At 44.8% G+C, this 22,117-nt stretch overlaps 2 protein-coding genes across 14 annotated transcripts in view; one reads left to right on the top strand and one right to left on the bottom strand.

The window, feature by feature from the left end:
• Positions 1-9,299, top strand: part of GRIP1 (glutamate receptor interacting protein 1) — a 534,361-nt gene extending 525,062 nt beyond the window's left edge. For all 12 annotated transcript variants that reach the window (XM_040409512.1, XM_040409451.1, XM_040409503.1 and 9 more), the window contains 3 exons: positions 3,066-3,299; positions 3,779-3,925; positions 5,808-9,299. In XM_040409512.1, the coding sequence (XP_040265446.1) occupies positions 3,066-3,299; positions 3,779-3,925; positions 5,808-6,044 (618 nt within the window). In that variant the 3' untranslated portion in view covers positions 6,045-9,299. The remainder of the gene's footprint in view (positions 1-3,065; positions 3,300-3,778; positions 3,926-5,807) is intronic.
• Positions 9,300-9,305: 6 nt separating this feature from the next.
• The window catches only part of HELB (DNA helicase B), a 63,266-nt gene continuing 50,454 nt past the window's right edge, over positions 9,306-22,117 (bottom strand). For both annotated transcript variants that reach the window (XM_040409524.1, XM_040409532.1), the window contains 2 exons: positions 10,311-10,841; positions 9,306-9,931 (listed from right to left, as the gene is read on the bottom strand). In XM_040409524.1, the coding sequence (XP_040265458.1) occupies positions 9,845-9,931; positions 10,311-10,841 (618 nt within the window). In that variant the 3' untranslated portion in view covers positions 9,306-9,844. The remainder of the gene's footprint in view (positions 9,932-10,310; positions 10,842-22,117) is intronic.

Below are 22,117 nucleotides of genomic sequence, written 5' to 3'. Positions count from 1 at the left end.
AGATCCGACAGTATATTCTAACACAGAGGCGTTCCCATGGTGATGGGGACGCTTCAGGTTAGAATATACTAAAAGAACCCCCCCCCCCCTGTAGTTAACACATTGGTGGCCAGTGGGCCCTCCCCTGTAGTTAACTCGTTGGTGGCCAGTGGGCCCCCCCCCTCCCTCCCCCTCCCCTGTAGTTAACTCGTTGGTGGCCAGTGCGGCCGGCCCCCCTCCCTCCCCTCTAGTTAACTTGTTGGTGGCCAGTGGGGCCCCCCCTCCCTCCCCTCTAGTTAACTCGTTGGTGGCCAGTGGGGCCCCCCCCCTCCCTCCCTCCCCTGTAGTTAACTCGTTGGTGGCCAGTGGGCCTTCTCCCCTCCCTCCCCCTCCTAATTAAAATCTCCCCCCCTATCATTGATGGCAGCGGAGAGTACCGATCGGAGTCCCAGTTTAATCGCTGGGGCTCCGATCGGTAACCATGGCAACCAGCACGCTACTGCTGTCCCGGTTGCCATGGTTACTTAGCAATTTGTAGAACCATTATACTTACCTGCGAGCTGCGATGTCTGTGTCCGGCCGGGAGCTCCTCCTACTGGTAAGTGACAGGTCATTAAGCAATGCGCCGCACAGACCTTTCACTTACCAGTAGGAGGAGCTCCCGGCCAGACGCAGACATCGCAGCTCGCAGGTAAGTATAATGGTTCTACAAATTGCTAAGTAACCATGGCAACCGGGACAGCAGTAGCGTCCTGGTTGCCATGGTTACCGATCGGAGCCCCAGCGATTAAACTGGGACTCCGATCGGTACTCTCCGCTGCCACCAATGATAGGGGGGGAGATTTTAATTAGGAGGGGGAGGGAGGGGAGAAGGCCCACTGGCCACCAACGAGTTAACTACAGGGGAGGGAGGGGGGGCCCACTGGCCACCAATGAGTTAACTACAGGGGAGGGGGGGGGCTGCCCCCTGCTGCTGCCAGGCAGCAGGGGGCAGTCATGTACACAGTTCTTTTAGTATATTCTAACCTGAAGCGTCCCCATCACCATGGGAATGCCTCTGTGTTAGAATATACTGTCGGATTTGAGTTTCACGATGTAACTCAAATCCGACGGTATATTCTAACATAGAGGCGTTCCCATGGTGATGGGGACGCTTCAAGTTAAAATATACCATCGGATTGGAGAAAACTTTGATCCTATGGTATATTAACTCCTGACTTTACATTGAAAGTCAATGGCGGACGGATCCGTTTGAAATTGCACCATATTGTGTCAACGTCAAACGGATCCGTCCCCATTGACTTGCATTGTAATTCAGGACGGATCCGTTTGGCTCCGCACGGCCAGGCGGACACCAAAACGAGGAAGACCCACGGACGAAAAAACCGTCACGGATCACGGAGAAACGGAACCCGTTTTTGCGGACCGCAAAAAAATACGGTCGTGTGCATGAGGCCTTAGGCTACTTTCACACTCGCGTTTTTGGCGGATCCGTCATGGATCTGCAAAAACTGATCTGTTACAATAATACAACCGCATGCATCCGTCATGAACGGATCCGTTTGTATTATCTGTAACATAGCCAAGACGGATCAGTCATGAACTGCATTGAAAGTCAATGGGAGACGGATCCGTTTTCTATTGTGCCAGATTGTGTCCGAGAAACCATTTGGCTCAGTTTCGTCAAGCGGACAGTAAAACGCTGCAGGCAGAGTTTCGGTGTCCGCCTCCAGCGCGGATTGGAGACTGAGCAGAGGCAAACTGATGCATTCTGAGCGGATTCTTTTCCATTCAGAATGCATTAGGGCAAAACTGATCCGTTGTGGACCGCTTGTGAGAGCCCATGACGGATCTCACAAACGGAAAGCCAAAACGCGAGTGTGAAAGTAGCCTTAAACAAACCCATCGAGCTGTGAGTTTGGATGGGTTTTGTGTGTGTGTGTGCGCTAATAGGGCATCAGCCATTTTATGTCACCTGATGATTTCCCCTTACAGAAAACGAGCCATTATAAATAATACATGCTATTTGGGAATGTCTTTCTAATAAAGTAATATTTAGGTATCGGCGAACCTCTTTAACCCATTCTGTCCTTTATCTAAAACGTTTTATCACACCAAACAACCCCTTTAAACTTGTACAGTCAACATGTATTTAATATAAAGTAATGCAGAATTTCTCACCTTACTCATGGTCACTCTTCCGATACTCAATCTTGCTGCTAACAGATTATAGATATTGGACCATGGGTGAAGAGATTTATGCACATCACCATTTATACATGTCCCAGGAGTTGTGTGAAGGACATCTGTCCACCTAAGGCCTCATGCACACGACCGTTCCGTTTTTTTTGCGGTCTGCAAATTGCGGATCCACAAAACATGGAAGCCGCCCGTGTGCCTTCCGCAATTTGCAGAACAGGCGGCCCATTGTAGAAATGCCTATTCTTGTCCGCAAAACGGACAAGAATAGGACATGGTTTTTTTGCGGGGCCATGGAACGGAGCAGTGGATGCGGACAGCACACTGAGTGCTGTTTGCATATTTTGCGGCCCCATTGAAGTGAATGGGTCCGTACCCGAGCCGCAAAAACTGCGGCTCGGATGCGGACCAGAACAACGGTCGTGTGCATTAGGACCAAAGCTGTTGGTACAATAAATAAGTGATCTTCATGAAATGCATGCACTGTTTATATTGCATTCATCTGAAAGATGAGTTAGCTTTAGAGTAATTGGAAAGCTGTGGTTTTCAGTGATATGTACCGTATATGTGACACAATACTTCTAATAATGAAGAAATGTAAGAAAACTTACCTATTCCTAGGAGCAACCATGTACGTAGAACTTACCATATCCAACCCTCCATTATCATATACTTAAGAGATACGGTACACAGAGCCCAGACTGAGACCTTGATTTTTATTCCATATATATTGCCTAATGTACTGTTCTAGGGTTAGTAAATTCACAACCCTATACTAGAATCTGTCAGCCAATCTAAATCAACACGTCTCAGCTCTGTCCTGCTCCACCCTGAAGCTATGACTGGAGAGCATAATACGAGAGCTGTTTTTTCTGTTTATGCTAAAGGCAACCATCATGTCCGGCAGCACACTGAGTCTGAATCACGAAAACTCTCAGCCTCGGGGGCAGCTGGGCAGGCAAGCAAGTTTCCAAGAAAAGAGCTCTGTCAGACCACATTACAGCCAGAATAGCCGCAGCAACACATTACCGTCTGATGTCGGGAGAAAATCTGTGTCCATGAGAAAAATGAAACAAGAGATTAAAGAAATGATGTCACCGACTCCTGTGGAGTTACACAAGGTGAGGAGCATGTGAATATCCAATTGGATTCCTACCAAAACATGAGAAATTCTTTATTCTTGCTCAGATTTGAATTTTATTTTATTTTATTACAGTGAGTATAGTTTAAATCCTACTGACATTAGGCAAAAATTTACCAACCAAAATGTGTCAGAATCCTGGCTCAAAACGAAAATATATGCAGTGTGCCTGATTTTTTTTGTGTTTTAGATACTTTTTGCACTTCACTAGACCGTTTTGAGAGTCTAGAAAAGAGGGGAACTCAAGGGGGTTCATCCATATAGATATGCCATTGTCGGGTACAGCAATGAAGGGACAACTGTGCCCAGCCGGCATCACAGCACCTTTGTTTTGCTTGGTAGAGGACCAATAATAAGGAAAAACAGTGGCATTTATCTGGGGTCAATGGCAAGCTTTACATATACTTGGGTTGATTTTGTGTTGGCAAAAATGTATTATTAATTTCACCCTTTCTTTAGATCTCTTTATTCAAGGACTCTGATAGAGATGACTTTGGATTTAGTGTAGCAGATGGGTTGCTCGAAAAAGGAGTTTATGTGAAGAACATCCGGCCTAATGGACCTGGAGATATAGGGGGGCTTAAGCCATTTGACCGCCTCCTGCAGGTACTTGTCCTTTCTGAACATTACATTTATGTCGGCCTGTGCACTTCAGTACATAATGTGGAAAATATAATATAAGTCATGACAACTTAAAAGGAGTATTCCAGAATAGGGGATAACTATTAGATTGGCGGGGTTACAACTGCTGGGAACCCCACTTATCACAAGAACAGGGGTCCCATGCCCCACTGCAGGTCAAGACTATAAAGTGCTGCTCCATTCATCTCTATGAGAGTGCTGGCAATAGCCAAATACAGTACTTGGTGAGATGAAAGATGTGACAGTGCACATGCCTGACCTGTCGATCCATTTATTTCAGGGGTACAGGACCCACGTTTTTGTAATCAGGGAGTTCCCAGTGGTCAGGCCCCCTATCCTGTGGATAGGGGAGAACCTCATCTAACCAGAATAACCCTTTAACACATCATCAAAAGCTTGAAAGACTGTATTTGCTCATTAAAGCTTTCCTGCACACGTGAAGGAAACCGGGTAGAGATGACAGGACAGGGGCAGGCAAGCATTCATCACAGAGGAGCTAGCTGGGCTATTATTTCATAATGAAAAGGAATGTAGATATTCTGCACTGACTCCCCTCAATCACTTCAGTGGGGCTGTGCTACACCTAGGCCATGGAACTAATGAATGTGACATAGCATGGCCTAGGCTAAACTGACAGAAGGCCGCTGCTTTACGGTGAGCGCTGGTGCCTTCTGAAACAGCTAATTGGCGGGGGCCACAGGTTTTTATACCCCCAGTGACCTAGACACTCTCAGAAAACCACTTTAAACTCCTCTCCTGGACATTTGTTACAAAAAATATGTGTTGGCTGGTACTTTTGGAAACAAAAATCTTTTTAGAATACTTACCCCTTCCAAGGTACCGCTGATTCCTACATGTCCACACTTGTCATGTCACTCCATGAATTAGGTTTTCGCCACTCCCTATAATGTTCCAGATCCAGTACATTACATGGCTAGGAGAAGCTAGAACCAGGGACAGGGCACAAAGCATAATGGGCTTGGTAGGAAAGGAGTGCAGGCAACAGCTGGGGTGTAAACAAATGGACCTGAGCAATGAGATCAGTAACGGAGGGAGGACGCTGAAGAAAGGGATTTGGCGCTGATCACAATGGAATTAGGGTAGGCTTTTCTTTAAAATGTGGGTGCCAGAACACACACCAAAGGTGTTTTACCACAAGATAAAGGAGTGTCTCACCGCTGAGACCCTCAGTGATCACACAAATGGAGGATCCCAGAGTCCCCTATGAGAACGAAACTCATACCTCACTTCTATGAGGCTGCCAGAGAAAGTGTGTGCGCACCACTGTTAAATTGCGGACTCTGGGATCTTTGTTTTTACGATCGCGTGGAGGTCTCAGTGGTCAGACCCTCAGCTATCAGACACTCATCCCATATCTTGTGGATATGAAAAAAGTGTTGTTAGAGAGAAAACCCTCTTCCTCTCAAAAAAACAGAATAAATGGTTGTTCTCTACTACCAAAGCAGTCCAGAAATGAGGTATATAAAAGGTATCAGATCTATTTATAAAGGTATAGCACTTTTCATTATCTGATGTGGTCAATAATTGTATAGCAAGTATAGTGATGTGCAGCACGGTGGCTCTATGTTTAGCACTTGGTGCATTCAGCTCTGGGGTCCTAGGTTCAAATCCGAAAAAGGACAACATGTACATGGAGTTTGTATTATCTCCCTGAGTTTGTGTGGGTTTCCTCTTGGTACTCCGGTTTCCTCCCACACTCCAAAGACGTACTGATAGGGACCTTAGATTGTAAGCCCCATTGGGGACAGTTGGATGCTAACGTATAAGTGCATAAAAACACTAAAAATAAATAATGTGAATATTTACACTTTTTCTTTCATCGCAGGTAAATCACGTCCGCACCAGAGACTTTGACTGCTGTTTGGTTGTTCCCTTAATAGCTGAATCTGGTAACAAACTAGATTTGGTAATTAGCAGAAATCCCATTGCTTCTCAGAAGGAGACTTCAGATGGCACAAGCCTCCCTGCAGAAGAATGGACTGATCACACTGATCCCTTTCCTCAACAAACAAGTGGACGTCTAGCAGCTATGGATATAAGAGACTCGACAAGTACATTATAGCAAAAATCATTCAAGTCCAATGACTTGGTAGCAAAAAAAACACAAACTGGTGCTAAATCCCTGTCGTATGACTGATCTGTTACGTTTAAGACACAGATGTCACTCTGGGGCTTTACTGTTAAGCACAGGTGATGTGAAACACTAGGTCAATGAAAAAGTTACTCGAGAGTAACAAATATTTGTACACGTACTACTATGTTGAGACTCCTCTAAATATTAGTGCCATTCCAAGCTTAACCTTGAACAGATATGGGGCTTTTGTGATGTGCAATGTCCATGGACTAGAGGGGACTGATCATCATTTTAAGAAGACCCTCGCAATGAATGAGCCTGTGGATATAACTTAGAGCTGCTAAAACTTTAAGCGAAACTTTTTTAAACCAAGATTTAGACAATTTCTCCCTCCATTTGCCCTGACAGTGATATGTCTGATTCTTTCCGCAGAGCTCTGGTACACGTGCTCCCTTGTACGGTGTGTGGTTTCAACCCTCTACCCGATTCTTGCAGTAAGGTCTCCATTAGTTTGTATCTGTTTTTGGGCTGCGAGTTAAATGAAAATTAAAAATTCTAACATAGCGTCGGTTGAAGATTTTTTATAATATCTTAGCGCCTGAAGTCATTTGTTTTACATTTTCAGTCCTTGGTCTTTTCAAATGGTGTCCAAGGCATCCACAGTGAAGGCATGTAGCCCAAGCTCTGGTGTTTGTATAGTATAAATAAGGTTTAACATCGAGCCGCTTCCTCCACCATTCTCACCGTTGTTTTAGAAGTGTACCCGTGGTAAAGAGCTGTGCCAGTTGTCTATCCCTGGAAGCAATAACGCGGTTCCTATTTTGATTGGATGCTCACCAGCAGCTTGGTTTGCGATACTTAGCAATGGCATCTGCTGAGCAGGAGAGGATCCAGAAAGCCTCCATATTGTGTGTTTGAATCTTCACACTAGTCTTTTTGGTATGGTTAAATGGAGATCTTTCTCTAACCTGTGCAAACATATGGGTTTTAAACACTGCCAGTCAAAATATGAAGTGAACTTATAAAGAGAGAAAAGAAAATCATTTATCACAAGTCAATTAAATATGTATTTTTATTTGTAACAAACAAGTATTAAACTGTAAAGTATTTTTGTACAAATTTAATACTTTAATAGCATGAAATTTATTGTCTTATGTATGGTTTTGGGAACTCAACCTGTTGAAACTTTGTATGAAACAATCATACTGTAAAAACCTGAATAAACAATGATATAAAAGCAAATCCATGCTACATTACTGCCAAGTGCAAACAAGATCCGTAAGGAGAAGTTCTCTGCTCAGTACCTTCTCATCTGAATAGCTGCACACTTAGAGGACCGTTTAAGAGTTTTGACATTACAATATTAATATCTGGCTCTGTAGGAATGTTTACTAGAGGTCATATCGCTAATTTGTTTAATGATTCGCTGCTCCGTTGGTGAGATGTGCCCCCCGTTCTGCCGTCCTGTATGCTAATCAATAGCATCGGTACAGGGAGTAGGAGGAGGATGAGACAGCCGCGTTTCTCAGGGGGCTTCTCCTTCTCCCTGGCTAAGCTGTCCTAGCAGAGCAGACCACGTCACAGCCAGGAAGATGGTGAGCCGTTTGTTTTTTTTCTCCCTGGCTGTGACACTCTCCGCTGGCATTGGACAGCTCACAGCCAGGGAGAAGGAGACGCTCCTTGAGAAACCCTGCCGTCTTCTCCTCCCTGTACTGATGCTATTTATTAGCATACAAGATGGCAAAACAGAAATGGGGGCACAGCGCCCCCAACGGAGCAGTGTATCAGTAAAAAAAATTGTGATATGGCATCTAGTAAACATGACCTACAGTGGCAGATATTAATATTGTAATGTCAGAATGAAAGGTCCTCTTTAAAGGTTCTTTATAGGCCAACCCCACAGGATAAGTGATAACAGTATGACCACTGGGATCCCCACGAAAAAGGTAATCACCAGTTTCCCTGTGTGAATCGAGCAATAGTGCACGTGTGACCATCTCTACCATTCACTTCTATTGGAGTACAACAATCAGCTAGCTATGTCCAGCTGCCCAAAATAGTGAACCACACCATTCAAAGAAATCACTTGGAAACTCCATTCTCATAATTGGTGGGGGTTGTAGAATAGGACCCTCCAGGGATCACACATTCATCACTTGACCTTTGGATAAGTTGTGGGGCAGTAACATATTAAAAGGGTTTTTCCGGGATTTCCATATTGATGGCCTATCCTCAAGATCGGCAGGGGTCCGAGTCCCAGGAAGTGAATGGGGCTGAGCTGTGATACCAGGCACAACCGCTATCAAATGAATTACCTTGTGCTTGGTAAGCTGCAAGGAGGCCACAGCACTCACCGGAGCTTCCTCAAACAGATGATCAGCTGAGATGCCAGGAGTCAGATCCCTGCCGATCTCATATGAGGAGGATAGGTCATCAATATGTAACTCCTGGGAGAACCACTTTATCATTTTCAGTGGTTAAAGGTATCTCACATGGGCAGAACTGGCAAATACTGTATGAGTTTACATGTGTGCTGCTGTCAGTCTAAAACAGTCAACTTGGGCAGAAATCACAATATTAGCAATTTCATTTTCTAGGCTGCAAAGCATGATGCCAGTGAGTTTAAAAGTCCCATTTGCCAGAAGATGCCTATGCATGTCCTCTGCTACAAAAAGTGTACATAAGCAATGGCGCACATGAAATGGATGCACTCGACGCCATTGCACAAAAGCATTTTGCTTTGATGTAGTAAAATTCTAGACATTGCATATTACAAGAATATTTCCAGTCTATGCTTACATATCTTGCAGTTATTAAGGCTACAAAATTTACAAAAGTACAAAATCAATCGCTTCATTAACACGAATTCCTTCATTGCATCTAGCACCAGGTCAATGGTGATAAATCAACCCCAATCAGTTGAAAGTATCAAAACTGGTGTGAAGGAAAAGTGGCTTAGCTGGCCAGAGCAACCAATCAGATTCCACTTTTCATTTTACAGAGCTTCTCTGGAAAACGAAAGGTGAAATCTGATTGGTTCCTGTGGGCAACTAAGCCACTTTTCCTTCACACCAGTTTGAGAAATCTCCACCATCTGCATTGTGAACATAGTATATCAAATGGTGCTTGTGCCAGCAGAATTTAAGGGACTCTGTCACCAGTTTTCTGCTGCCCTCACTTTTAAATCCTAACAGCTGCAGCACATGCCAATGAGTCCTGATATTCATGAACTCACATGTGTCCCCGCCCACCTGCCTCTGGTTGACAGTTTTTTCCATATGAATCAGCAGCAGGTGGGCGGGGACAGCCATGAGCCAATGAATATGGGGACTCAGTGGCATGCGCTGGAGCTGTTTAATATAAGATTTGGGCTTCATCAATTTAAGAAAGTGACCCAACACTGGGGAACATGGAGAACTGTCACTAGAAAATGTTACCCTTACTCAGGACACCATAAAACTGGATACAGATTCCATTTAAGACCAGATTTCTTATTTTCTATAAAAAAAAAAAAATCTGTTAAAACAAACATCAAGAATAGTTGCATAAACAGAAGTGCAAAAAAGTAATAGAGGAAACTCTACTATAGTCCTGACAGGATGGGGAATCCCACATACAGTTTTTCAAGCCAAACACCGGAGTGGATTTAATAGAAATGGAAATATAAAGGAACGACTTGGCCTAAAAAAAAAAATGCATGTGCGTTTCCTGCCTTAAACCAGATGCTGCCTGCTGTCGCTGCTCTACTCAGTGCTAGTTACTGGTCCGAGCTTCCATGTTTTTCAGATTTAGGGGCTGAACAGCTTCTTGTGACAGGGACTCTGGAGACTCAGGAGCTGGAGTTTTTGACTATCAGGAGATTCTTGTGTCGTGTCCTGTAGATGAAAAAACATTTTGTCATTTAACAGATTAATTTATTTTCATATATTGGGAAATCATAGTCATTTTATAGTGTAAATTTGAGCAGATACTGCTAAAAACTCATGCGTCAAGCACTTACTACCTTTCTCCCCCCAACACACCCCAAACATTTCTATTGCTCTCAGAGGAAGTATCATCGTATAAACTGTAGGTGTCATTTCCCAGAAATGAGCATTGATGTGTGCCCTACAATTCTGGCACATGTTTTATTCTACAAACTTGTCGAGGTGAACTTGAGGAGCAAATGTCTCTCTAGTAATCCATGCTTCAGGTTCACTCCCATGATGCAATCAATACCTATGCATACAGAGCAATAAAGACATGAGCACTTACCTTGTTGTTGTTCTCCACTTTAGTCTTTTTAGGAGTTTCAAAATCATCCCCAGGAACTCCTGTCCTCTTCTGTGAAGGGGACACCTCCAGAACACAGCCTTGCAAGTTGTCAGTTGGTGTAGACACTATGTTGTGCTGACGTTCTTGCCCGTCACCAATACCTGTGGTAGATGAACCTGCTGCTGGGGTTGTAGGCGCAGGTGGGCGAGAAAAGCGAGGTGGCGATTTAAGCTGTGTGTAGGGTACTGAATGTGAAGTCCATGTGACATCAGGTCCCTGCTCTTTTGCTGCCTGACTGCTCTGTGGATCTGCAGAAGGCATGGCTGTTGGCTGTGGCAGGTTATCTTTCAGACGCTGCGTTAATCGGGTCTTTCTATCACGGGCTTTATTGGAGATTGCCCTGTCGAGCTGGTCTTGCCTGGCAATTATATAAACACGCTTGCAGCCTCTTGTTACTGCAGTATATACGTGTTTCCAATTCTGCCTGCCAGCAGTGCCAAGAACATATACAACAGTATCCTCTTCTGAACCCTGCATCCAAGAATACAAGGAAAAAGGAATTAAAACATACCAATAATTGTAGGCTGAACACAACAGCTGCTATCCAGTGGAGTATACTTCTAAAAAGATACCCAACCCTCGGACCACTTTCATACAGTTAGGATTTTTCACCATAATTAGAAGCCAGACCCAGAAGTGGGTCCACAATATGTTAGATGTACAAATCTTTCATTACACTTTTTTCCTGTAGGTTTTGGCTTAAAGGGTTTCTATCACTTTGTATGACATAATTAGCTGTCAGACACTAACGATCTGCTAGTGTCTGCTCTGGCCAACCATCCTACTATAATCGCTTGTGGGGCAGCGGTTTTGCTAAAAAACGAACTTTAATAAATATGCTAATGAGCCTCTAGGTGCTATGTGGGCGTCATTAGCACCTAGAGGCTCCGTCTACCTTCATAAACAGTCGCCGCCCAGCGCGTCCCTCCAGCCCGCCCATCTCCTCCTGAATGTGATCCTCCGTGTGGCGCAGCGGACGAATTCTCGCGCATGCGCCGTGCGCGGCTGTATTCGGCCCATTTGAGATGTCTGAGCTAGCGGACGAATTCTCGCGCATGCGCCGTGCGCGGCAGTATTCGGCGCATTTGAGACGTCTGAGCTGGGAGCAGACATTCAATGCGCATGCGCCGAATACAGCCGCGCACGGCGCATGCGCGAGAATTCGTCCGCTGCGTCACACGGAGGATCGCATTCAGGAGGAGATGGGCGGGCTGGAGGGACGCGCTGGGCGGTGGCTGTGTATGAAGGTAGACGGAGCCTGTAGGTGCTAATGACGCCCACATAGCACCTAGAGGCTCATTAGCATATTTATTAAAGTTCGTTTTTTAGCAAAACCGCTGCCCCACAAGCGATTATAGTAGGATGGTTGGCCAGAGCAGACACTAGCGGATCGCTAGTGTCTGACAGCTAATTATGTCATACAAAGTGATAGAAACCCTTTAAAAATACTGAACGCATGAAAATTGCCTATGACTAGGTTAACATTGCAAAATCAGGAGAAAAACCAGTGCCAGTTTGGTAACCGAATCATCAGCTGAAAACTGAACTCTTTTTGGTGCTGGAAAAACTCCCAAATACACTCCAGATACATGTCCATTCTATGCATTTTACCCCTTTTCCAATGTCATCTATGGAAAACCTAATCTTCATAACTGTTTATCATGTAGGGCTGCAACGAGGGGGTGATGGCACAGAGGACTGCTGGCAATGGCACAGAGGACTGCTGGCAATGGGGGGGTGATGGCACCGAGGACTGCTGGCAATGGGGGGGGGGTGATGGCACAGAGGACTGCTGGCAATGGGGGGGGGTGATGGCACAGAGGACTGCTGGCAATGGGGGGGGGGGTGATGGCACAGAGGACTGCTGGCAATGGGGGGGGGGGGGGTGATGGCACAGAGGACTGCTGGCAATGGGGGGGGGGGTGATGGCACAGAGGACTGCTGGGGGTGGGGGGTGATGTCACAGAGGACTGCTGGCATTGGGGGTGGGGGGTGATGGCACAGAGGACTGCTGGCAATGGGGGGTGATGGCACAGAGGACTGGTGGCGGTGGGGAGTGATCTCACAGAGGACTGGTGGCGGTGGGGGGTGATGTCACAGAGGACTGGTGGCGGTGGGGGGTGATGTCACAGAGGACTGGTGGCATGGGGGGGTGATGTCACAGGACTGGTGGCATGGGGGGGGTATTGTCACAGAGGACTGGTGGCATGGGGGGTGATGTCACAGGACTGATGGCATGGGGGGTGATGTCACAGAGCACTGATGGCATGGGGGGGTGATGTCACAGAGCACTGATGGCATGGGGGGGTGTTGTCACAGAGGACTGATGGCAAGGGGGGTGATGTCACATAGGGGTGATTGCAATGGGAGGGTGATGGCACAAAGGACTGATGGGGAAGCTGATGGCACTGAGGACTGATGGCAGGGGGGGTGATGTCACAGAGGACTGATGGCATGGGGGGTGATGTCACAGAGCACTGATGGCATGGGGGGGTGATGTCACAGAGCACTGATGGCATGGGGGGGTGATGTCACAGAGCACTGATGGCATGGGGCGGTGATGTCACAGAGGACTGATGGCAAGGGGGGTGATGTCACAGAGGACTGATAGCAAGGGGGGGGGGGATGTCACATAGGGGTGATTGCAATGGGAGGGTGATGGCACAAAGGACTGATGGGGAAGCTGATGCCACTGAGGACTGATGGCAGGGGGGTTATGTCACAGAGGACTGATGGCATGGGGGGGTGATGTCACAGAGGACTGATGGCATGGGGGGGTGATGTCACAGAGGACTGATGGCATGGGGGGGTGATGTCACAGAGGACTGATGGCATGGGGGGGTGATGTCACAGAGGACTGATGGCAAGGGGGGGGTGATGTCACATAGGGGTGATTGCAATGGGAGGGTGATGGCACAAAGGACTGATGGGGAAGCTGATGGCAGGGGGGTCTGATGAGTTTTTATAAAGGAAAACATTATTTTAATTAGTTTTTTCTTATTACTCGATTAATCGTTGAATTAATCTATAGAATAGTTGATTATTAAAATAATTGATAGTTGCAGCCCTATTGTCATGTCACAGATATATTGGAGCTCAAGCCTGCGTGCTCACATTGCATCCTGCCAATTCTCCCTTGTCCTGTTAGTACACCCCAGGCTACATTCCGACATGGAGAAATGCTTGAGGATTTTCAGTAAGGATTCTGCACAAAATTTTGCAACAAAGTATAGTGCAATGCATGTGAATAGAGTTTTCAAAACCCCTTTCACATGTAGCTGATTTTTCCAGTGCAGATCTGGACGTATCCTGCAAATCTGAAGATATGCATCACACCCAACCAATGGCAAAAATCAGTGTTTAAAAAGGGTTTTCCAGGACTTTTTTTTTTACTGAACTGAACTGCTCCTAGGCCATGTGACACATGAATGTGTCGTTACTTGGCCTAGGTAAAGCAGGGAGAAGGCGTTCAAAGGAGCGCCACTGCCTTCTCAAACAGGTGATTGGTGGGGGTCCCAGGTGTTAGACCCCCACCGATCAGATACTTTTGACCTATCTTGAAGATAGGTCATCAGTAAGAAAATCTCAGAAAGCCCCTTTAATGCTTGCAAACTAAACACACAATCTGCCTGTATTTGTGCTGTGGCTACTGTAATCACAGGACTTTATTAGCTGGCAGGTTCCCTCTGTAAAAAGCTTGTAATTCCTTATTTAGGTAATACAATGTTAGGGTATGTTCCCATGCAAATCTGCAGTATAGCATCAGTGAAGTGGATGAGATTTTTAGAAGTCTCAGCCACACACTGCGGACAATACCTCAACCGTAAGCTGACTTGAGCTGCAGGTTTTCTTTCCACAGCATGTCAAATGATGCAGGGAGTTGAACTCACACAGCAGAAGATCAACTGCTATACCTACAGTCATGCTGCCAGACAATCCAGCCTATTTTGTACGGTGGCAAATTACTGTAAGGGTAGGTCTTCAAAGTAGTTCAAGTCTCCCCCTACTCTGCCCCACATTCAAATAAAAAAAATAAAAAGTGAATAAAAAACAGCAGATAACATTTTATAAATTGTAGATTAAAAACCTGAATTTACAGAATGACAATGCGCTTTTCTCACAAAGGGGACTCCATGGCTGCCATATGGGTGCTCAACCTCAACACACAATGAAAAGCATATCCTAAAAGTTTTTAAAGTGGATAAGTGAACGGTGTACTACCTTTGGGGAAAAAAGTTTTAAATTAGGAAGCAGTATGTTGTGTCCTCCATAAAAGCTCATAGAAAATGAAAACACTCGTCAGTAAACCACTTCAAGGCTTTGTCAGGCTGTTACCAAAGCCAGGTAACTTATTGATAGATATAGCTTCAAGGGTCCTGCACAATAGGGCAAGATTTACTAATCCTAGATGGTCCCAATCCACCCTGACAGAGCTTGAGAGGATCTGCAGAGAAGAATCTGCTAATAGATGGTGTACGTTTAGACCGGTTGTCTAGCCCTGCACCAGATTTATCACAGGTGATCAGGCTGGACGATACATGTGGTGCAGGGATTGACACTTTTCTCTAAGGCCTTATGCACACGACCGTATTTTTTCACGGTCCGCAAAACGGTGTTCCGTTGGTCCGTGATCCGTGACCGTTTTTTCATCCGTGGGTCTTCCTTGATTTTTGGAGGATCCACGGACATGAAAAAAAAAAAGTTGTTTTGGTGTCCGCCTGGCCGGGGACAGATCCGTTTGACGTTGACACAATATGGTGCAATTTCTTTTTTTTAAACTTTCAATTTTTATTGATTTTTCAACATAAGAAAATCAGACAGTAAATATGTAATTTGCATAAGCCAGAACAATGTTAAGATTTGCAAGTACAACTTTGACATTTATATTGTGATGTTACATATTTAAGCCAACAAAAGAATACTAGCTAATAAATGTCACTTGTATAATCCAGCAACTATCACTTAATATATGTTAAGCATATTGATGACATATACAACAAATTGTAACATAGTCAATTCAAGAACAAGACTAATAGATTGAATCCAGAACTTGTGATCCATTTCTAAGATATATTTTATTCTATACTTTAGTGTACCGCTATATATGCTTACCCTATACCGTAATCCATCCACCGTCCTCCATCCACCGCTCTCTCCCGCCATGTATGTATACCACAGTATTAGTCCCTACAGAGCTACAGAGTGAATCTTAACTGCAAACGGGCATGAGCTCCACAATTCCCATCTTTTGTGAGCCCTTAAGCGTTCAGAGTAAGAATCTGCATATATATATTCATGTTGCATATACTGGTTAACTAGTGAGATCACATCAGGCACCTGAGGAGTAATGGGCAGCTTCCATGAGGTTGCAATAAGCTTCCTTGCAGCTGAGAGAATGCCCATCATAACCGGTCTATGGGAGTGAGGTAAATCTCCTATTCCGATGGATAACACAGCTAATGGAGGGTCGAGGGGGATCTGGAAGCCCGCCACTGTCGAGATAAGGTCAAAAATCTTCCTCCAAAAAGGGAGAATAATAGGGCATGACCACCACATATGTGATATATGGTGCAATTTCAAACGGATCCGTCCCCCATTGACTTTCAATGTAAAGTCAGGAGTCCCTATTATACCATCGGATCGGAGTTTTCTCCAATCCGATGGTATATTTTAACTTGTTCACCATGGGAACGCCTCTTTGTTAGAATATACTGTCGGATATGAGTTAGATCGTGAAACTCATATCCGACAGTATATTCTAAAACAGAGGCGTTCCCATAGTGATGGGGACGCTTCTAGTTAGAATATACTACGAACTGTGTACATGACTGCCCCCTGCTGCCTGGCAGCCCCTGATCTCTTACAGGGGGCTGTGATCCACACAACCCCTCAGGTGCTGCACCTGAGGGGTTAATTGTGCATATCATAGTCCCCATTAAGAGATCAGGGGTTGCCAGGCAGCAGGGGGGCAGACCCCCCTCCCTCCCCAGATTGAATATCATTGGTGGCCAGTGTGCGGCCCCCCCTCCCTCCCTTCCTCTATTGTTTTATCATTGGTGGCCAGTGTGCGGCCTCCCCCCCCCCCTCCCGATCATTGGTGGCAGCGGAGATTCCGATCGGAGTCCCAGTTTAATCGCTCTGGGGCTCCGATCGGTAACCATGGCAACCAGGACGCTACTGCAGGCCTGGTTGCCATGGTTACTAATATTACAATATTAGAAGCATCATACTTACCTGCTGCGCTGTCTGTGACCGGCCGGGAGCTCCTCCTACTGGTAAGTGACAGGTCTGTGCGGCGCATTGCTTTTTTTTTTTTTGTTTCAATCGTTTTTATTGGCATTTCAATGTAATACACAATACAATAAAGATGCATTACAATTCTTGCATTGTCAGTTGAGTTGTTTATAACAAATATAGTACAGTGACTTAACCATTGTCAAAGTAAACAAAATTCCATAGATGACATCCATGTTAAAGCCTATTCAGCCCGTAAGCCGAAACCTTTATGTTTTCCGAACCATAGGCCCCCGCTGTAGAAGCATGCGAAAAGAGTATCCACCACCTCCCCATTACACTCGACCTACTTTATAATCTGAAAATGTATTCTTTATTGTTTATTGGTTGTCCAACGCTCACATGAATCTGTATCTGCTAATTAAATTTCAAGGTAAGTTTCAGGGAATGTTTTCCCTCTTTCCTTCCCATCACTTTTTGCAATGTGGAGATGACATCCATACTTGCCACACTTTCAAGAATTTTTGAAAAGTGCCATTCCCTAAGGCTATAATTCTTTCATAGGCAAAGGTAGTATTAATTGCTGACACTAGGTCTCTCAGATGTGGAATATCCCGAGATTTCCATCTCTGCAATAGCATCAATTTAGCCTGGACACAGAAGACACAAACCAATTTCCTGTTTTCCGCATGGAGATCCGCCACTCCAATCAGTAGTAGAACAAGTTGCGGTGACCATACCAACCTCTGTGGGAACAGTAGGCCCAACATCTTTCCACATGCCTCCCAGTACTCTGAAATCAATGGGCATTGCCAGAGAATGTGAAGAAGCGTCCCTCTTCCTCCACATCCCCTCCAACACTCGTCGGACACCCCCTCATACATATGTTGCAATTTTTCTGGAGTATAATACCAATGCAAGATTGTTTTTAAAGCTGATTCTACGTGAGAGGAGCACTGCAAATGAGAATGGATCACTCTGATTGATCTCTGCCAATCTTTCTCAGTTATGCTGATATTCAAAGACCTTTCCCATTTACGCATGGGGTGAGATTTTTTAAATTGGATTGGCTGAAGTAATGCCTCATATAGTGTCTTAATCCCTTTAAAATTACCCGAGATAAATGTCATGCCTATTCGATTGTAATTCAGATTGGCAGGACGAAGTGATTGTAGCAAATGTCTAATTTGTAAGTATTTAAAAAAAATCAGACTTGGGAACCAATAACTGTTCCTGCAATGCTTGGAAGGTTTTCAGCGTTCCATTCTCATACAATAGTTCAATTGTACCCTCAGTCCTCAAAACCCACCCTGAGAGATCCACGTGTGGAAGTAAGGCTTTTATGAAAGAAAATGGCAGTGATATCACTGTAGGCGGGTGTCCCTCATTATCTATACTATGAAATTGTTGCCAAGCTGAAACAGATGCAACAATTATCGGGTTCATATTCTTAGGGATCTGAATGCTCCAAAAAGGTAAATGGAATAAGTCTGGCAAACTAAACGGAGCCGCCTGTGCTTGTTCTATTTGCACCCAAGGGATTTCCAATAGTTCTCGTTTCCAGCTTCTAAGCATGGATACCAAAGTGGCCAGGTAATACGCTTTCATGTCTGGAACCGCGAGGCCACCCCTATCTCTGGATCTCTGAATAATATTTTTAGCCACCCTTGGTTTCTTGTTTTTCCATATATATTTGGATATTATGAGTTGCACTTTGCTAAAAAACCTTTTTGGTAGCGGAATGGGGACCGTACGGAATAGGTATAGAAAACGGGGGAGGATAAACATTTTAAAAGCAGCAATCCTACCTAACCATGATGTTTCATGCTTATGGAAATTGTCTAGGTCTTTACCTACTTCTGTTAGTAGGGAATCATAGTTAAGACTATACAGTTTGGACAACGAGGGAGTCATACTAGTTCCCAAATATTTAATACTGTCTGTACACCAGTCAAAGTCCCATTTCTCTTTAAAAGGACCTAGTTAAGGTGTCCGGGATATTGATCGGCAATGCCTGTGTCTTGGAGGAATTTAAATGGTAGTATGATATGTTTCCATATATTTCTATTTGGCTCATAACCGCTGCTAAGGACGTTTCTGGATATGATAGAGTCAATAAAACGTCATCTGCGTAAAGTGAAATTACATGCTCCTGGCTTCCAATCATAACCCCCGGGATGAGGGGGTCCATTCTTATAGCTTGAGCTAATGGTTCCATGGCTATAATAAAGATCAAAGGGGACAGTGGGCAACCTTGTCTAGTGCCGTTTGTTAAACTAAACGACTCTGACAAGGCCCCATTTACATATACCCTAGCCGTGGGGTTACTATATAAGGCCTCTATTGCGGACATGATTGGGCCACTAAATCCCATGCTCGAGAGCACCGAGAATGCGAATGACCATCTTATTCTGTCAAACGCCTTCTCGGCGTCTAAAGCCAGAACCAACATAGGACTCTTCTGCTGTTTGACTTGGTGGAAAATGCCCAGCATTCTCCTAGTGTTGTAATAGGACTGGCGGGTTGAGACGAAACCGGTTTGGTCAGTGTGAATTATGGAAGGGAGTATTGCAGCTAACCTAAGAGCCAGAAGTTTAGCATAGATTTTAATATCTTGGTTTAATAAAGATATGGGCCTAAAGTTTTGGGGTTTATCCGCTGGTTTACCCGGTTTTGGTAAAGTGATGATAGTGGCTTGTAAGTTTTCTTCAGGGAAATTACCAGAGTTCAGGGCGGATTGGCAAAAGTCCCGTAGGAAGGGGCTTAAGATGTGTGAGAGCTTTTTATAGTAATGACTCGCAAACCGGTCTGGGCCAGGGGCTTTATCTTGAGGCAAAGATGTTATCACTCGTTCGACCTCCTCAGTTGTTATGTGAGTATTGAGGGTGCAGAGTTGCTCCCTGGTTAGAGTAGGTAAATTAAGAGTATTAAGGTATCCTCTTATCTTGGTGATCAGGTGTGGGGGAGATGGAGTTGAGTCCTTCAGATTATAAAGATCATGGTAATAGGTCTGAAACCCCTCTGCTATATCTAATGGGGAATACATTTTTGTTTGTGTACTAGGATGTAAGAGATACGGTATTCTACTTTTTATTCGTTTTGCCTTAAGGCTGGCCGCTAGAAGTTTCCCTGCTTTATTTCCCTGGGAGTAATAGCGTGCCTTAGATTTCCGGAGCCCTTTTTCAAAGGTTTCTAATATGTGATTCCTCAGATCCTGCCTAATCTGTTTTAAGGCTTCCATATTGGAGGGTGAGGGATTATTCTTATTCCTATCTTCCAATTGTTTCAATTTGTCGAGCAACTGTGTTATGGTCTCTTCTAATTTCCTCTTTCGCACCGCCCCCTGTTGGATGAACGTCCCTCTTATAAATGCCTTATGGGCATTCCATAGTACCACCGGATTAGTATCCTCTAGTTTATTAAGACGGAAAAATTCTTTCAGGTCAGATTCAATACGCTGACCATGCTGTGGACAAGATAATAAGATGGGGTTGCTCCTCCAAAGATATCTTGGGGAGTAATTGTTTTCTTCTGACAATTTCATTGTTATTACAGCATGGTCAGACCACTTAATCTGCCCTATTCCTGCATCCATAACCTTTGTCAGTGTCTCCCTTTCTATCAAGAACATATCAATGCGGGAATAAACATTGTGTACCCCTGAATGAAACGTAAAATCCCTATCTGATGGGTGCTTAATACGCCAAATGTCAAACAATTCTGCTTTCCACAAGGTATCACTTAGGGACTGGTTGGTTCTACTTGGTGAAGAGGATGTATCAATTTCTGGATCTGTAGTTAGATTGAAATCCCCAAATAATAAAATTTGCCCCTTCTTTTTCTTACTAACTACTTTCAATACTTTTTTCAGGAACCGAGTTTGTCCCTTATTAGGAGCATAAATTGATACCAGAGTGAAAAGAGTGTTGTTTAAAGTGCACACTAGAATTACATATCTCCCTGCTGAGTCGCTGATTTGCTCTATTAGTGTAAATGCTAGAGAATTTTTTATAGCTATCATCACCCCTCTTGTTTTGGAGTTGCAATGGGCTTGAAAGATGTGGGGAAATTGTGCATTTTGTAATCTATGAGCATCCTTAGCTAGTATGTGGGTTTCTTGTGCCCCTAGAACATCACAGTTAAGAGACCTAGCCTCCCTCCATAGGTGAGATCTGCGCATTGGACTGTTCAAACCGTTTGTATTAATGCTTGCAAAAGATATTACCATAATAAAGCAGTTTAAAGCGTAAGGTAAAGAAATCGCATAATATACTGTAAAAAAGGTGCAGGACGCCTCCCAGCCAGCGCGCCCGCCACCAGAACACGGAGGAGGTGGACGCTTGTACAGGCCTACGTATGGTACTATTCATGGATGTAACATCATATAACAGTAGTAAAACATAATAATAACACATAACTAAAATCATAACTTATAGGTATACCCGTAAGAGCCAACAGGCTCTCCGTAAACCTAAAAGAACTCGGGGTATAAAAGTCCTGTCTGAAGCCTAAGTAGTAACCAAATTGGACAGGCACTCAACCCCGGCATTAGCACTGAGATCAATTCCACCTTCTAGTGAACCCTTGTTTAACGGACAGTATCCCAGTCCTTCTGGATTTTGTCAGGTGGAGCCCGGCGTTGTTCCGTTATTAAGTCCATTGGGATGTCCCAGCTCTGCAACAAATCCTTGCCTTCTTCTATAGACTTTATAACGTAGAATTTCCCGTCCTGATGGATCATGAGGCGCACCGGGAATCCCCATCTGTATTGAATCTTGGCTTTTTGTAGTGCCGCTGTAATAGGTATCAAGGCCCTTCTTTGCCTAAGTGTTGCAGCCGATAGATCTGCATATAACGAAACATGATGGTATGGAGCTGGCAGTCCCCCATTTTGCCTAGCAGAGGACATTAGTTGCTCCTTGATAGAGTAAAAGTGGACTCTGGCCAGGACGTCTCTAGGAACGTTTTCATCCAAATGCCTGGGACGCGGGACTCTGTGGGCCCGATCTATTTCTAGGTCTTTGTCACTGCTTTGAGGCAAGACGCATTTTATCAGCGCCCTTACATATGAGGGAATGTCCTTGGAGGCAACACTTTCTGGTATCCCTCTTAGCTTTATGTTGTTACGCCTGCTGCGATCCTCCATATCCGCCATTTTATTTTTCAAGGCCTCCACTTCAGCTTCTAACGCATAGTGAGCGTCGATGAGGTCGTTATGGGAGCCTGCAAAGTCCCCAAATTTGCGTTCTAAGTGATCCGTTCTCGCCCCCAGGTCTTCCACCTCTAATCTCAAAGGGGCCACTATGGAGCGCATATCATGCAGAAGAGAGCGCCTCTGTATCAGCAGCATGTCCCTCATAACAGTGTCCGTCAGGGCCATGTTAGTAACTGGCAAAGCTAAAATTTCTGCCTCCCCTGTATCTTGTAAGTCCCCATCTGTTCCCAAAGTACCTGTTTGGGTAACCTCCCGTTCCGGAGATCTGATGCGTTGTGGGGAATGTGGGGAATCTGCT

Source organism: Bufo bufo, chromosome 1, assembly GCF_905171765.1.
Source record: "Bufo bufo chromosome 1, aBufBuf1.1, whole genome shotgun sequence".
Lineage (NCBI taxonomy): Eukaryota > Metazoa > Chordata > Amphibia > Anura > Bufonidae > Bufo > Bufo bufo.
The sequence above is the reverse complement of the archived record's forward strand: the minus strand, read 5'-3'. Positions and strand labels throughout refer to the sequence as shown.